This window comes from Prionailurus bengalensis, chromosome X, assembly GCF_016509475.1.
Source record: "Prionailurus bengalensis isolate Pbe53 chromosome X, Fcat_Pben_1.1_paternal_pri, whole genome shotgun sequence".
Taxonomy (NCBI): domain Eukaryota; kingdom Metazoa; phylum Chordata; class Mammalia; order Carnivora; family Felidae; genus Prionailurus; species Prionailurus bengalensis.
In genome coordinates, this window is record NC_057361.1 from 41539750 (window position 1) to 41555906 (window position 16157).

Here is a 16157-nt window from a genome sequence, read left to right on the forward strand (position 1 = left end):
AATAGGGTAGTCAGGGAAGGCTTCATGAAGGTGACATTGAAGCAAGGACTTGGAAGGAATTAAGGGATGAAACGTGGATATCTAGAAGAATATTCCAGGCAAAGGAAACAAGTGCAAAGTCCCTGAGGCTGGATTATGCCTGCTTTATTCAGAAACAGAAGGAAAGAAATACATCTGGAGTGGAGTGCGAGGAAGAAGGGTAGATGAGGATGAGGTCAGAGAAGTGAGGGACCTGATCCTATAGCCCGAGGTGCACTTTTGCCTCTCTCAAGTATTTCCACTCCCATCATGCTCTTGTAAATTCTCGCTAGTATGAAACTTACTGAAAACTCTAACCAGTGTGACCAAGGCTGCTATAAAAGGAAGCCCAGAAGAGGCGGGGAAGCTGGCTTTGGGCTGGGGTGCAGTGTAAAGATATCCCAGAAAGGCCTGCCAAAAGCTGCCGCCATTTGAGCTGGGCTAGGTGATAGTGTAGGAGTTTTTCAGGCATAGAGGAATTGAGGGATTAGTTTTGTTGGCAGTGCTTGACACACAACAGACGCCCAATAAATAAAACAGAAAACCGCAGACCTGGGGAGAGCCACGGGCGGGGCTCTGGCAGGCAAGAGGTAGTTGAGAGGTGGCAAGAAAGAAAACCCAATCCAGGGTGCATACGCAAAAGCTCGCGTGAGGTGGCAAAGAGATCTTCTTCGACCCAAAGTCCCAAGCATGCGCAGTAATGCACCCTTCCCTCTAAAGGTCCGCCTTTCTTTTCTCAGCCTAGGCTCCACCTCCGTGAGTCTTGCTGAGGGAGATGGGAGGGGCTAGAGGCGGGACGAGGGCGATTGAACATTCCTTTGACCAATCACCTTGCGGAATATTCGGCCTATAGTGAGAGAGGAACTCAGAACAAAAAGAAGTGCCCGCCCCCCCTGTGGTGAAAACCAATGAACACCGGGCAGAGGCGTGGTAGGAGAACAGTGAAATCACGCCTCTTCAGTTCGGCCACGCCCTTCATTCTTGCTCAGCCTCACCCCAGGGGGCAAATCTGATTGGCTGGGCGACAACCTCAAAGGGCGGGGCCGCACACGTTCACACTGAGAATGAGCTAGCGGAGGGAGCGGGGAGGTGGGGGAGCACATCTGGGCGGGGCTAGACTGTGTCCTATCTAAGGTGGTAAAAGGCCAATGATTCTCCAGGCCGCCTCTCCTAGAAAAGTCATCTTCTCGCGAGCATTTAAAATTCCTGCCTGCTGAGGCACCTCAAGGGACTCAGACTGCCTCATCTTTTTCTTCCTTGCAAAAGTCCCGTTTGCCACCATGGGGATGTACCAAATGAGACCAAGTAGGGGGACCAAGTGGTGATCGGCACGCTGGTTACTGAATGCTGCCCACTTCGGCGCTAGCAAACTTCTAGCAAGATCGGAACTGAGTACTAAACAACCTCTACACGTCCCCCTGGCGCCGTTCCAGGGCTGGCGCCACATTCCCCGGTGGGCGCGCAATGGCTGCGCCCCCTCCCGCTGCGGACGGGTCTTTTGGTACAGGCAGTCCGAGGTGAGTCCCCTCCTTCCCACTTCAGCCTTTGCTGCGCGTGCGTGCGCATGCGCGGAGCACGGCGCGCGCGGCGGTTGGGCCATTGGGCGTTCGGCCCTGGGATCCGCCGCGTCTCCGCAAGCGGTCGGCTCTGAGCCGCGAGCCGCCGTGAGCTCTCGGATTCGAGCCGGCACCAGCGAGCCCGGGGGCATCGCCCGCAGCGGCCAAGCTCATGGCCGGCTGAGCGGGACGCCGCCTCCGCCTCAGCCACCGCCGCCGCCGCCGCCGCCTCCTCCTCCTCAGCCGGCGGCGGCCCGGGCCCAGCAGCCATGGCCGAAGACTACTGGGACGGGCGCCTGCGGCGAACAGGAGGAGAAGGAGGTCGCGCGGCCTCAGCCCGGGCCGCCGCCCCAGGCGCCGCCGCGCCGGCCCCGCGGCGCTGAGGTTGCTCGCGCGCCCCCGCCGGTGAGCGCGTTTCCGAGACACGGGGTGGGGGCTGCCCTTTTCCTGCAGAACCAACTCAGACCCCGGGCGGTGCCTAGGGGTCTGGGCTGCACCGCTGGCATGTGCCCCCTCCCCCAGCGAATTTCCCAGAGTGCACCGGGGCGGGGGGTCATTCTGGGCCTCCCTGACCTTGGCCCCGCCCTGGGCCCGGTCTGGGAGCTGGGGATGGGCAGTCCTGTGGGTGCTAATTGGGAGCAGGGTGATCAAGGGACCAGAGAGTGTGGAAATGGGTGGTGAAAGGCTCGAGGTTTGCTAGTGGCCTGAGCGGTGGAGGGGCCGGAGCATGTGATAATAAGTCTTAACCGCTGTGTAGGGCTTGAGGCCCAGCGTGTGCTAATGGGGTGTGTGTGTGTGTGTGTGTGTGTGTGTGTGTGTGTGTGTGTGTGTGTAGGACCCCAAGGGTGTGTGATAGGGGAGAGCATGCCAGAGGAATGCTGAGGTGTGCAAACGGGGTTATAGGTGTGGAGAGACCCCGTGTGTGTTAATGGGGGATAGGGTGGTAGAGATAGCAGGAGGTGTGCTCATAGGATCAGGGCTCTGAAGTCCTGTGTGTGGTAATGAGCGTCAGGGTGGTGGTAATTCTGTGTATTTGTCCATGAGGGACTGCGGTGTGTGAGGGTCCAGAGAGCGCTTGTGGAGGTCAGGGTAGTGGAAGAAGTCCAGTGTTGAGAACGTGCTAATGGGAATCATAGCCGTAGAGGGTACATGCATGTGGTAATAAAGGTCTGGGTAGGATGAGGCCCAGTATATGCTAATGGGGACAGAGTGGTGGAAGACCCGAATCTGTGCTACTGGGTATCAGAAGTTGTGGATATATGTGGGGTGGGAGGGCACGGTGGTGAGGGAAGTGCCTTAGCACTGTGAGAGGTCCAGTATATTAAGGATCAAGATGGTGTGAGATCAGTGTGTGTGGGTGTGTGTGTGTGTCCATGTCCGTGAGGACAGGGGATGTGAGACTACTGGATGCGCTCAGGGACAGGTATATATGAAATTCTAGGGACCGTTAAAATGGGCTTAGAGCCTTGGAGGCGCTTAAACGTGTGCCACTGGGGGGAAGAGCCAGGGCAGTACGGGGTCCGGAAAATGCTGGTGAGCATCAGAACCTTGTGAAGACAGTGTGTGCTTGTGTCCACAGGGGACTGGGGTGTGTTGAGGGTCCGTGGGGTGCAATGAGGAGGATCAGGGAAGGTTGTGAAGGGATTCAAGTGTGAACCAACAGGCATTATAGCTGTGCGGGAGTTCAAGCAAAGAGAAATAAATGAGTAGGGATATGTGATGGTCTAGGTGTGCTGAAGTGGATTAGAACCATGTAGGGCTGTGTCCTAATGAGGCTCCAGGCTGGATGAAGACCTGTGTGCACTAATGAGGGTCAGACCATTATAGAGCAGTGTGTTTGTGTATCCCTGGAGAATGGGGCTGAGTGAGGGTTTAGGGTGTGCTAATGGGGACACACAGTGTGTGAGGCTCAATGCGTGCTAATAGAGGTCAGGGTGAAGTGAACGTCCAGCTTGTGCTGATGGGAGGTGGTGGGCACAGGGTAGTGGGAGGACAAGAATGTGTGTTTAATGATGGTTCTAGCTGTGGAGGGGTCTGAGTGTGGGCAAAAACAGGTCAGGGATTGGCAAGTTTCACTTTGTGTTAATGAGATTCAGAGCAGTGTGAAAGTCCAGTGAGTGCTAATGTGGGTCAGCCACAGAGGGTCCCAAGTGCATGTTAATAGGGGTCAGAATCATGCATGGGGAACGGTGTGTTAATGGGGGTGAGTGCTTTGGAGAAGCTAACAGGCAGCTGGACCTGGGAGGCGCCCAAGAATGTGGCAGTAAGAGTTAACTTAGAGGGGTCCGAGCGTATGCTAAGAGTTTTGTTCTCTGTTGGGGCTTCGTATGCTGATGGGGGTTAGAAATAAGTGGGAAAATTGCAGGTGCTGATAGTTAAAATGCTGAGAGGCCTACTTGAGGGTCCAGTGTGTGCTTATGGGGGTCTGAACCAGATGAGGATGGTGTGTTTCTGTGGGAGTTAGAGTGTAATGACTGTGTCCTCAGTGGTCAGTGTGGTGTGCGCTGATGAGTGCCCTTGGGTGTGAGAGTATTCCGAGGATGGGTGTGTGACCTCGGAGGTCAGGAAGGACAAAATGCCCTTTTTTGAGTGGACTTGTGTGTCTAGTTTCTTGCTCCATCCCTCACTCTTCTGGGATCTAAAAAGCTCAGAAAATGGAAATAATAATCTTTAAAAGTTTTACTGTATATTAACGTTCAAGTGTCTCTGTTCCCAAAGGTCTGCCCAGGGCACCCCTGATGGGAATATTGCATGATACACAGAATTTGTGTCCCGTCTTCCTCAAATCCTCAAAACAACTGAACTCTGGAACATGTCCAGCCCTTGGAGTTTCCAGTTAGAGGTCATGGACCCATGGCTCCTTGTGGCTCCCTCTTCATCTTCCGTCCAGTCCTGCTTACCCCTGCCCCTAGATCCCCCATTTCCTGCCACAACAGGCAAAGCAACTGGGTATTTGTACCATGGAGGCGAGACTGCCTTTGGGGGCTGGCCATGCTTCTTCTTCAGCTTCAGGTCCAGTGTTTGGCCTACTGGTTCAGGATTTTTGTTGTTATCTTGGGTTCTCTGAACAGACCTCATCCACTTTACTGGGGTCTTTCTGCTACACTGGTTTCTCTTCCCCTCCTGGGGGTGGTGGTGAGGTCAGGCAGGTGGAAGTAAGGTATAGGGACCACTGGGGTAAGCACCTGATTTCAAGGTAACAGATGACCCACTTCTCTCCTCGAATCCAGCCCCAGCCTCATCCTCCCACCTCCTATCTAGCTCCACTTCCCTTGGGCCCAGGGCCATCTTAGGCCCTGCTGCGAGTCCAGATGGTTCCTAGGCCAGGTCTTTCCCCCACCTTGCTGGCCTAGAGCCCAGGAGGAAGCAGAAGAAGGCCAGCTTAAGCGTTTTGGTGGCCCTGTTCCCTCCAGCAGCCCCATCTAGGTCATCTTGCCGATGCCAGCGTCCCTGGGCCACCTTTTCTGGAGTTATTCACGAATAGCAGAGACTTACCCTGCCCATCCTGGTAGAGATTGGTCTTAGGCCCTCAGCCCCCCATTCATTAATATCTGCCATAAGCACTTTTTGAGCATCTACTCTGTGTCAGTCACTGTTCCAGGTCCTCAGGATCTAGCCGTGACCTAAACAGACAGAAATCTACCCTGGCGGAGCTGATCTTCTAGTTATGGCGGTGAGGAGACAGACAGTTAAGAATAAAGAAACCAATAAGTAGATGGTGTCATTTCTGAGGAGGTGATAGTGCTGGGGGGATGATTTGACAAAGTGAAGGAGCTCGGTATGGTTGAGATTTTAAATAGGGTTATTTGTGGAGGGTTATCCATGAAAAAGGTGATATTGGAGCAATGGTCTGAAGAGGGTGAGGGAATGACCTATTTTGAAGGGTTGTCCAGGTACCAGGAAAAACAGCCTGTGCAATGGCCCTGAGGTGGGACTGCTGGGTGTGGTTGCAGAACAGCAACTAGCAATGATTGAAGGGGAGATGAGGCCAGAGAGATAATAGGGATGAATAGGGTAAGACTTTATGGGCCACCCTTGAGGACTGGGACATTTATTCAGGGTGATAAGGGAGATGAGCACTCTCAACTAGAGGAGAAATGAGACCTGGCTTGTAAAAATGTGGGTGGGACCCATAGGGTCCCAACCTGATCGAACCTTGCGAGCAGTCCTCAGGACAGCTGGTGTGCATTGAGCCCCCCCCCAACCCTAGCCAGTGGTTGGGTCTGGGTAGGACTCCCTTCTCCTGCACCCCTCACTTGGGGAGACCAGTGGGGTGGTCCACCAATCACCGTGACGATGGTTGCTGGGCACGCCGCGAAGGTCCTTGTGGCTGTGGGGAGCATTCTGCCTAGGCAGTTGGGGGTTATGTGGGGCTGGTGCCGGCGGAAAATGCCATTCTACGGGCGTGCCCGGGGCCGTATCAGTGGCCCCGCGGTCCTGGGCGAGCCCCGAGCCCCATCTACAGATGGGTACATCTCTGCCGCCGCACCTGAAAATGCCTGCTGTGGAGGCCTCTGCTCCCACAGTGAGGCTGCCCCCATACGGGCCAGCACTTCACCAGTTGGTCCCTTACCCTCAGCCAGCCACCCAGGCCTCAATACCCAGGTGTGCTACTTAGGAAGAGGGTACCCAGGGGCTGGCTGTAGGTGGGCAAGCACTGACAAAGGTCCGTATCTATGCCAGGTTTACAGGAATCCTGAGTGGTTCCAGGGCTCCATAGTGGTTGGGTGGATACTGACACAAGTTCATGTCAGTATACCTCAGTAAACCTTGGGTTTTAGGGGGCCTGTGGTGGTCAGGCCAAGTGCTAATGTGGGATCCATTGCCATCTATACCCCCTGCTCAGGTCGCCATGGATCGGATGAAGAAGATCAAGCGGCAGCTGTCAATGACACTCCGAGGGGGCCGAGGTGTGGACAAGACCAATGGTGCCCCTGAACAGATAGGCCTGGATGAGAGTGGGGGTGGTGGCGGCAATGACCTCGGAGAGGTACCCACTCGTGCCGCTCCTGGGGAACCTCGCTCTGGACGGGGCCCTCTCAGTTCTGCACCAGGTGGGTCCACTGACCACTTCTGCCCCCAGACTGGTCCCCAGGTGCCACCTCCCAGCCGAGTTCCCCTTAGATTTGTGTTATTTCCATTTTCCTTTCTCCCGTTTTCTCCCCCTTCCCTGCTATCCTCTCCGCACACGCTCTCTCTATCTGTGCCCCTTTCCTTGGCTTTGTGCCCAGGCCTCGGGGAGGAAGAGTGCCCTGCCTGCTGCAGCTGCCCCCAACCTTCTCTTTGCCCTTCTCCTGCGCTCTGCTATGGCCCCCCTCAGGCCTACTGGTGCCTGCCTACCCTGGGCCTGCCTTCTCAAGGCCTTTGGCTACTGTGCCGCTGCCTGCCTCCTGGTCCTGGGCCATCCCCAGTCTCAGCTCACCCCTGAAACAGGGTGCTCCACTGGGTGACTATTGCCCCCCCCATCCCCCGTTCAACCTGTCCTGACCTGTCTGAACCTCCCTGGGCCTTGCCACCCTCTCCCTGAGGGACTCTAGGCTGTTCTGGGGGTTTGTGTGTACGTGTGTGATCAGGGGATTGTGTTACGTTGAGGAGGGGGTGTCCTGGGGCTTCAGCCCTCAACTGGTCTGCCCTCCCCCTGTCCTCACTACCAGAAATTGTACACGAGGACTTGAAGATGGGGTCTGATGGGGAAAGTGACCAGGCTTCAGCCACGTCCTCCGATGAGGTGCAGTCGCCAGTGAGGGTGCGCATGCGCAACCATCCCCCACGCAAGATCTCCACTGAGGTGCTTAACTCCCTGTCTGGCTGGTGGTGGGGCTAGAAAAGAGGGTTAAATGTGGGGAGGTGGAGCTCATGGTCCCGTTTCTCACCCATCTTGCCTGTTAGGACATCAACAAGCGCCTATCACTACCAGCCGACATCCGGCTGCCTGAGGGCTACCTTGAGAAGCTGACCCTCAATAGCCCCATCTTCGACAAGCCCCTCAGCCGCCGCCTCCGCCGTGTCAGCCTGGTGAGTGTCTTCTGTGCCTGTTCTCTCCTCCTTTCACTGCCCACCCGCCTCTGTCCCCTCCTATGAGCCTTCTTCAACCTGCCCCTTTACCCCACAGTCTGAGATTGGCTTTGGGAAACTGGAGACCTACATCAAGCTAGACAAGCTGGGAGAGGTGAGAGACCATCGTCAGGCACATGGTGGGGATGGGGGTCACTGAGAACTTCCTGCAGCTTCCTCTCCTGTCACTCGTCCTCACACACCAGGGTACCTATGCCACCGTCTACAAAGGCAAAAGCAAGCTCACGGACAACCTTGTGGCACTCAAGGAGATCAGACTGGAACACGAAGAAGGGGCACCCTGCACCGCCATCCGGGAAGGTACAGACACACAGGAAGGCTGTCCCAGGCTTTCCAGGCTCACCTCTTGACACATACACACACGCCCTGTAGTAGGAACAGGGACTGGGGGTTGGGGCATTCCCTCCTGACACTCTGGGCTTCACGTGAAAGTGCCCATCATGCACATATCTAGATGATGATCAAGGTAACCAGAAATCTGTTCCCGTTTGGAGAAAAGACCAAGAATTATACAGCAGGGTGTTCGCTTTGGGTCTGAGAGCACCCGTGAAAGTGCTCACCGGTTTACTTGACAACAATTTCTAGTCAGAATATCACGCAGGATGAATTTGAATTGTGTAGAAGTTATGTGTGCAAAGTGAGTTTCGCACCAAGTTGCAGGCCTCTGTACTGAGGGTTGACGCAAAACCCCTTTCCGGAAAGCAAAAACCGGTTGTGAAGATCTAGTGTCCTGTAAGCCTGGGGTGGCAATCCCAGGTCCTTGCTCCATACTTTTCTCTGAGCCTTAGTGTCCACATCCGGAACATGGAGCCACCCCTTCCTGGCATTGGGTGGGATAGAGCCAGTGGCTATGAGCCACCACCTCAGGCTGCACAGGGAAAGAAGGAAACCCTGGGCTTGTCCCTGTCTGGTCCTCCTCGCCTCTACCCTGAGGGTGGGTGGGGCCCTGACTCTTCCCCCATCCCTTCCTCCCCATGCTCCCTGCAGTGTCCCTGCTCAAGGACCTCAAACATGCCAACATCGTCACGCTACATGACATTATCCACACGGAGAAGTCCCTCACCCTTGTCTTTGAGTACCTGGTAAGGTTGGGGGGCAGTGGGGGTGGGGAGTGGGGAGATGGCCAGGAGCCACAGGATGTGGCCCTCTTTCCTCCCGTCTCCTCTTCTGTCCTTAGGACAAGGACCTGAAGCAGTACCTGGATGACTGTGGGAACGTCATCAACATGCACAACGTGAAAGTGGGTGTGGGGCAGGAAGCAGGGGCACAAGGGGGCCCCCACTCACCCACTCCACCCCACAAATCTCCCTGAAACAGACTTTTCCCGTTTGGCTTTTTTGCTGGGAGCCCTTGGAGGGCATTGGGACCTTGTCCTCTTTTGTGAGATAAAGCTCTGGGCTCAGTGTCTGTGTTTGGGAGGGGGAACAGTGTCTGCTGGGGGTCAGGCTTCTGGATGCTCTCTGACATCTGCCTGCCCTTCCTGGGTCCCCAGCTGTTCCTGTTCCAGCTGCTTCGTGGCCTGGCCTACTGCCACCGGCAGAAGGTGCTACACCGAGACCTCAAGCCCCAAAACCTGCTCATCAACGAGAGAGGAGAGCTCAAGCTGGCCGACTTTGGTACCCTGGCCTCCCCCTTCTTCCCAGTGATCGCCCCGCCTTACCCTCTCAGACTCCCCCTTCCTCATGACTGCCTTATCTCAGTCCCCTTCAGCTTCTCCAGGCTTTGCTTAGGACACCCTCAGTCCCAGCTGTGCTCTCCCCGAGGCTGCCCGGGACCTCCTCAATTCCAGCTGCCCCTTCTCTCAACCTACCAGGCCTGGCCCGGGCCAAGTCAATTCCAACGAAGACCTACTCCAATGAGGTGGTGACACTGTGGTACCGGCCCCCCGACATCCTGCTTGGGTCCACGGACTACTCTACCCAGATTGACATGTGGTGAGGACAGGTGGAAGTGTGGCAGGAGCCATGTGGTGAAGCGGGTGGCTTGGTCACAATGGCCAACCAGCCAACTACCTCTCTATTCACTGTGCCCTCCCTGCCTAGGGGTGTGGGCTGCATCTTCTATGAGATGGCCACAGGCCGACCCCTCTTCCCAGGCTCCACAGTGGAGGAACAGCTGCATTTCATCTTCCGTATCTTAGGTGAGGAGGAACGAGCCCTAGGAACTGTGGGGACATTTAGGGATGCCCTGTGGATGCTTAGGGTAATTCTCCTTCCCTTCCAGGAACCCCAACTGAGGAGACGTGGCCAGGCATTCTGTCCAACGAAGAATTTAAGACATACAACTACCCCAAGTATCGAGCCGAGGCCCTTTTGAGCCATGCACCCCGGTGAGGCTGGTGGGTGGGAGGGTAGGTGGGTGTTAGGGGCTGGAGTGCCCAAACTCAACTTAAAGCAGATCCTCTTGTCCTTGCGGTAGACTTGACAGCGACGGGGCTGACCTCCTCACTAAGCTGCTGCAGGTGAGACCACCCTCCCGGACCAGCCTTGGGGGCTAGGGGATTCTAGGTGTACGGGGACAGGGAGCTCCCGGGGTACGGTCTGGGATGGGGCAAAAGAGAGGTCTACTTGTTGAAGGGGTCAATACACCCCCCCCACCCCCCCGACCCCTGCCTGTCCTCCCACTCAGTTTGAAGGTCGCAATCGGATCTCCGCAGAGGATGCCATGAAACATCCATTCTTCCTCAGTCTGGGGGAGCGGATCCACAAACTTCCTGACAGTGAGTGCAGCTGGCGGGCCCTGTGGGGAACAGGATGCTGGGTGGGCTGTGCGGGGCACACCCTTGATCACACATATGACATGTTATGTGTATTACAAGTTATTTAGTTTTCAGTTCCTTTTTACCTTTCACGGGAATTTTCTAACATACGTGAAAATAGACGTAACATCATTTTCCTCTTTTTTTTTTTTTTTTAAAGCAAACGTTTCCTTGTAAAATATATACCGAGAAACGCACAGGTCATGAGTATACGGCACAGTGAATTTTTAGAAACTAACCCACCCATGTAACTGGCATACAGGTCAAGAAATAGGATGAGAGAAGCTCCCCCGAAGTGCCCTCTTATTTCCTTTAGTTATTCCCAGCCCCTTGCCAAGGGTTACTACTAGTTTGACTTCTCACAGCATAGGTAAGTCTTCCCCATCCTTGTACTGTACAGAAACAGAATCCCACGTGGTGTTCTCCTTTTATACCTGATTAAAAAACTTTTTCATATGGACACTTTAAAATTATATATGTTTAGGGGCGCCTGGCTGGCTCAGTCGGTGGAGTATGGGACTCTTGATCTTGGCGTTTGTGAGTTTGAGTCCCACGTTGGGTGTAGAGGTTACTTTAAAAAATAAATACATAGGGGCACCTCAGTGGCCCAGGGATTGTCTCCCTCCTTCTCTCTCTGCCCCTTCCTCCACTTGGTCATGCGCGCTGTCAATAATAAGTAATTATTAAATAAATAAAATTAGACCCAATAACAAGTCCCCAAGCACTCTAGCAGGTCATCAACTCGTGGCCAATCTGGTTTTGTTTTGTTTTTTAATGCTTATTTATTTTTGAGAGAGAGTGCGCAAGCAGGGCAGGGGCACAGAGAGAGGGACAGAGGATCCGAAGTGGGCTCTGTGCTGACAGCAGCGAGCCTGATGGGGGGCTCGAACTCCCGAACTGTGCAATCATGACCTGAACCAAAGTCGGACACTCGACTGAGTGAGTCACCTGGGCCAATCTGATTTTATCTGTATTCCCTCTGATTATTTTGAATCAAATCCTGGATATATCATTCACCTATAAATTTCAGCATGTATCTTTAAGAGGTTTTTTAATAACTATCATTATCCTACCTTCAAAATGTTGGCCCACTTCCTGAATCTCCCCACTGGATTAATCTAAATCAAATCCCAAACACCATCCATCACCTAGACTCAACAGATGGTAATTGCAATACCATTATCACACTTGACAGAATTACTGACTTCTTCGTGTAATAGCCCATATTCCATTTTCTCTAGTTGTAGCTGGTTTGTGTATAAGGATTATATGACAGATGAAAAAGTCAAACTTCTCAAAGACAAGACAGCTTTTTGTAATTCCCCCAATGGGGCCATGTGGGAGGTGGTCCTTGGCTGGCCCCATGGGTCATTTCCCACTGTCTGTCCTCCACCCACAGCTACTTCCATATTTGCACTAAAGGAGATCCAGCTACAAAAGGAGGCCGGCCTTCGGTCTTCATCAATGCCTGACTCAGGTAGGTGTGGCCCTTGCCCTCTTCCCCGCCCTGGCCACCTACCTGCTTACCCACCAACAGCCATCCGCTCTGCTTTCCCCTGCAGGCAGGCCAGCTTTCCGCGTGGTGGACACCGAGTTCTAAGCCAGAGACCGAGGCCCCAGCAGGCAGCAGCTGGAGGGATGCCACTCCCCCTCACAGGGCAGCCCCCAACTGTATCCTCCTTGCTTGCTGCCTGCCTACCTGCCTGACTCATGCTCGCCTGCCCACATGTCCCCTGCTGCCTGTCCAAACACCCGACCATTGGCCTGTCAACCCACCCATTGGCCTGTCTGCTGGGTGCTAACAAAGCTCTCATCGCTCCTTCGCCTGGTTTGTCTGTCTGTCTGTATGTCTGTCTCTCTCTGTCTCGGTAGTTGCCGGCGGACAGCATGGCCGTGTCAGCCTCCCACACTGAGGCCAGGCCTATCCCCCTTCCCATCATCCCCTCCCCCAGGACCACTACCCCATGGCCAGCCAGGGGTCCGGAGCTAGCCCAGGCTGGGGATCTCGACTCAGACAAGACATGACAATGCCTTGGGTCTGAGGCTTCCCCTGCCTGCTTTCCTGCCTGCCCCACCTGCCTCATGTTGTGTGGGCCTTTTTTTGTTTGTTTCATTCATTGTTGTTTTTTAATTATTTTAAATGAGGTTTTCATTTTTTAAATGCAATATCTCTGTATACAGAATGGCTGGGCCCCACCCCCTGCGTGTGGCCCTCCCACAGTATTTTGTGCAATGAAGCCCCGCTCCCAGCCTTTCCAAGGCAGGGACACAGCCCCTATTTGGAACCCTGACCATCACCAGACCCTGGGGTCGGCTAAGGGAAAGCATGCCTCGACCATTCGCCTTCCTACCCCCCGCCTGCCATCCTCAGCTGCAGGGGGACCTGGGGACTACTGGAGACTCTCTGGGAGGTGGACGAGGTGGGGGGGCCCCCACTCTTTCCTCCTACAGTCCCATAGCTGGGGCCTCCTTCCTTCTCAGGGTCTCCCTAGCCCAACCCTCCTGCCCCCATCCCACTCGGTGCTGTTGAGTAGGGGCCCTGCCAGGAACTGACCAACTCTTCAAGGAGCCATAGTGTATATATGTGCACAAGCAGGGGCAGAGGGGCGCATGGGGGTCTGTGCCCAAGCGTTAGCCCCTAACCCCTGGGGAGGGTGAGGCAGGGCAGGGGCAGTCTCTGGGGTCAGTCTCAGATGGGTGGTTACCTCCCCGTCCTCCACTCTAAACCCTGGGGCCCTCAAATGGGGTGGGAGGGCTGGGGTGGGGGCCCTCCTAGTGGGGTTTGGAGGGTTGGGTTCCTGAATGCACCATAATCGCTGTATGAAATATTAAAAAGTCTAAAGTGAAAAACCTGATTGCAAGTCCCTGCAAGGGTGGGGGTGGGCTCAGTCCAAGGTGAGTCCTGGGACTTTGGAGAATTCATACCTGGCCAGGGACATGTCACGACTATGGAAGGCATTGGAGGGGCTGCACATGCAATAGAACGTCAAGTTGAAACAGGGCAGGCTGAATAGAGGGTGAACCAAGAAGCAGAGGGAAGAGTGAGATTTACTCAAGAATATGAGGAAGCCAGATAGATGGGAGACAGGTGTATGTAGAGAGGCTGTTTGTTTGGAAGACACTTGCAAGGCCCCATACAACCAGGAGGTGGGGAGGTGAGGCAGGCCCAGTATGACCACCATGCGTCAGACCTGGACACCATGAGGCAGGCCAGTTGGAGAGGGAATATGAGAGGAGGGTAGATTTTGGATTGCTGAGTAGATCGGGGGATCTTAATACACGGGTCAAAGTCAGGATTGGGGCCATCGGTGGATGGATGGAGCTGGAAGTTTGGATTGTTGGTGTCCAGGAAGTAACAAACCATGGGCATGGGTGAGAGAACCCCGAGAAGGATGAAATGGCTTGTGAGAGACCAGAGGTCAAATGGCACCGTGGGACTTGGCCTCAAGTGTGAGGATAGTTGCGGCTTTGATTTTCTCCATCCTTGGAGCTCCAGCCTCTGTCCCAACCTCTGGGCACAGCCAAGGATAGATTGCAAGCAGAAGAGAGGAGCATGGGCAGGGCCAGGCAAATACTGCAGAGAATAAGCCTAACTAAGGCTGGTTACTGAAGTTCAGCAGTGGTGGCCCAAGGATCATTCCACTGTGTCCCTGTAAGCACTTTGGTGAGCTCTCCACTTGCAGCCTTAGAACTGTAAGGGTTCTCCGTGTTCCCAGAGATGGGGAAGCAAGCAAGGAAAACAGGACACCCTTCCTGTTTCCTTGTAGCAGAGCTGAACCTTCCACAAACCCCTCAGCAGGCTTCCTGTGCCATTCTGTGGCTAGAATAAGATGATATGGTTACCTCTGGCAACAAGGGAGGCTGGGAAGATGAGGGCCTTGCAAAAGGAGACAGGATTGTCAGGCCAGACTTAGAAGGACTAGAATTCACCCAACTGCTCTGGGAAGTGGTAGGGGCATTGGTGTGTGCAGAGGTGGTTGGCCTTTGGAAACCAAACGGTCTAGGCCTGGGGAGGGAGGCCTCTTGTTGGATTGTAGGAAGGGCAGGCTACCTGGTAAGTGGGGTGGGGTGGTCTGTAGAGGGGCAACGAGGAGAGGAGAGGCAGTTCAGAGAATCTGACAAGATTCAGCTGGGCTTGAAGAGCAGCTACTTGCCAAGTGCCAGACCCAACTCCATGCCACTTTAGAGACACCCCCCCACCCCCAGGTGAAAGGGTTGCTCCCTTTTCTCCCTCAGTTTGCACAACTGAGTTGCAAACCCTCATCTGTGCCAGGTCTGGGCGAGGGGCTGGACTCACAGTAATAAAGACACATCCCTGCCCTGTAGAGGTTAACTGACAATAGAGGTGAATTATGATGTGTATGGGTGGGTGGGGGTTGCAATTGTGCAGGAAGAGGGTGTTCTGGACATGCCAGACCCAGTGAGCTATGTGCAGCAACCTAGAGGTGGGGGGAGGCGAGCTGTGGTCTTGGTTGTGGGAATGAATGATAATAAGGAAGTTGCTGAACCAGAGCCAGAATCATGAGCCTGTCTTGGGGAGTTTGTGGGATGGCCAGGTGGAGACAGCCAATAGGCAGGCAGATGCAGGGAGCCGGGGAGTGAAATATTAAAGTTATCTAGTGGTAGGGCTGGGAGCCCTAGCAGATGCCAGAGCCTAGTGCAGTGGTTCTCAACCAGAGATCATCTCCACCCCCCAGGGAACACTGGCAATCTCTGGAGACACTTTTGGGGATGAGACAAATTAGGGGATGATACTGCTATCCAGTGGGTAGAGGGCAAGGATGCAACTAATGCTTCCTTGTACAATGCTTCCTACAACAGAGAAATGTCAATAGTGCCTAGATCGAGAAGTCCCTGGCCTGGTGCAAAGGTTCTAAACTTTGCGGTCACGATTCCTTTATAGCCTTAAAAACTGAAGACCTCTAAAGAGCTTTTGCTTATTTATGTAGCCTCTCAGGATATTCCACCGCACACGCAAGAGAACAACAATGAAGTACTGTGAAAATAGTTTTGACTTTGTGAACCCCCTGAGAAGGTCTCCTGAACCAGAAGGAAGCCTAGAACCACAGGTTGAGAATCTCTGGTCTGGTGCTTAAGATCATAGCTGAGTTTGAACTACAGCTCAGCAGTTTACTACCTGGGGCAAAATGAATTAACGTTTCCAGTCCTCAGCTTGACCCATTGATGCCCTTAGGGGACAGTGATATTTATCTGTTGCCTAACGCTACTATTTACCGTGCAATAAAGCACTTAAACAGGGCCAACTATCATTAGTTATCATTGCCATAACGCCAACAAATACACTGAGCCTGAGGCTGACTTGCCTTCAACACGTTTGTCTAGAGAATAAATCTAGTTCAGGCAGGGAAGCGGCCCTCAGGCCTGGGTGGTGACCTTTTTTTTGCATTAGGTGGCCCGCAGGCCTGGGTGGTGACCTTTTTTTGCATTAGGTTTGATGGAAGGGAAGAGTAGTGCAATGAAAGAAGGGCATTCTGGTCAGGATAAAAAAAACTCTCAGGGTAGGGGCCGCGGTCCCCAGCAGAGCACGGGACCGAGAAAGCCTGGAACCTTTGCGCCCCTAAGTACTCCCCAAAATGTCCTCGTTCATATCGGGGACCTCTGCCTCCACCTTTCCACACAACCTTTTGCCCCGACTCAACATGGCGTTAGAATCCTACAAGACACCTTTGTCTTTATTAGTTCCCAACTGGAGGTTTTACCCCGCCTATTGGCCGCAGAGGTCACCGCCC

The 16157-nt window shown here is 54.1% G+C and overlaps 1 protein-coding gene across 8 annotated transcripts; it reads left to right on the top strand.

Moving 5' to 3' along the window:
* Nucleotides 1-1243: 1243 nt before the first annotated feature.
* Nucleotides 1244-12230, top strand: CDK16 (cyclin dependent kinase 16). 8 transcript variants are annotated; one of them, XM_043569631.1, is made up of 17 exons: nt 1594-1979; nt 5164-5247; nt 6421-6628; nt 7229-7362; nt 7464-7589; nt 7687-7743; nt 7835-7949; nt 8637-8731; nt 8827-8889; nt 9142-9265; nt 9463-9583; nt 9692-9789; nt 9873-9978; nt 10068-10110; nt 10278-10368; nt 11807-11884; nt 11970-12230. In XM_043569631.1, the coding sequence occupies exons 2-17, from the start codon at nt 5242-5244 to the stop codon at nt 12005-12007; spliced, it is 1503 nt and encodes a 500-aa protein (XP_043425566.1). In that variant the 5' UTR covers nt 1594-1979; nt 5164-5241; the 3' UTR covers nt 12008-12230. The 8 variants fall into 8 exon arrangements, with proteins under 8 accessions (XP_043425565.1, XP_043425567.1, XP_043425566.1 ...); XM_043569627.1 differs by having other exon boundaries at nt 1601-1979; nt 10047-10110; XM_043569630.1 differs by lacking the exons at nt 1594-1979; nt 5164-5247 and adding an exon at nt 1244-1535 and having other exon boundaries at nt 10047-10110.
* Nucleotides 12231-16157: the final 3927 nt, after the last annotated feature.

Bases quoted from the DNA above. Each gene is read 5' to 3' on its own strand.
- CDK16 (XM_043569625.1), top strand. From the start codon at position 5,964: ATGCCATTCTACGGGCGTGCCCGGGGCCGTATCAGTGGCCCCGCGGTC. The intron at 7,363-7,463 runs GTGCTTAACTCC...CTTGCCTGTTAG, and splicing joins CACGCAAGATCTCCACTGAG to GACATCAACAAGCGCCTATC. The intron at 9,790-9,872 runs GTGAGGAGGAAC...CTTCCCTTCCAG, and splicing joins TTTCATCTTCCGTATCTTAG to GAACCCCAACTGAGGAGACG.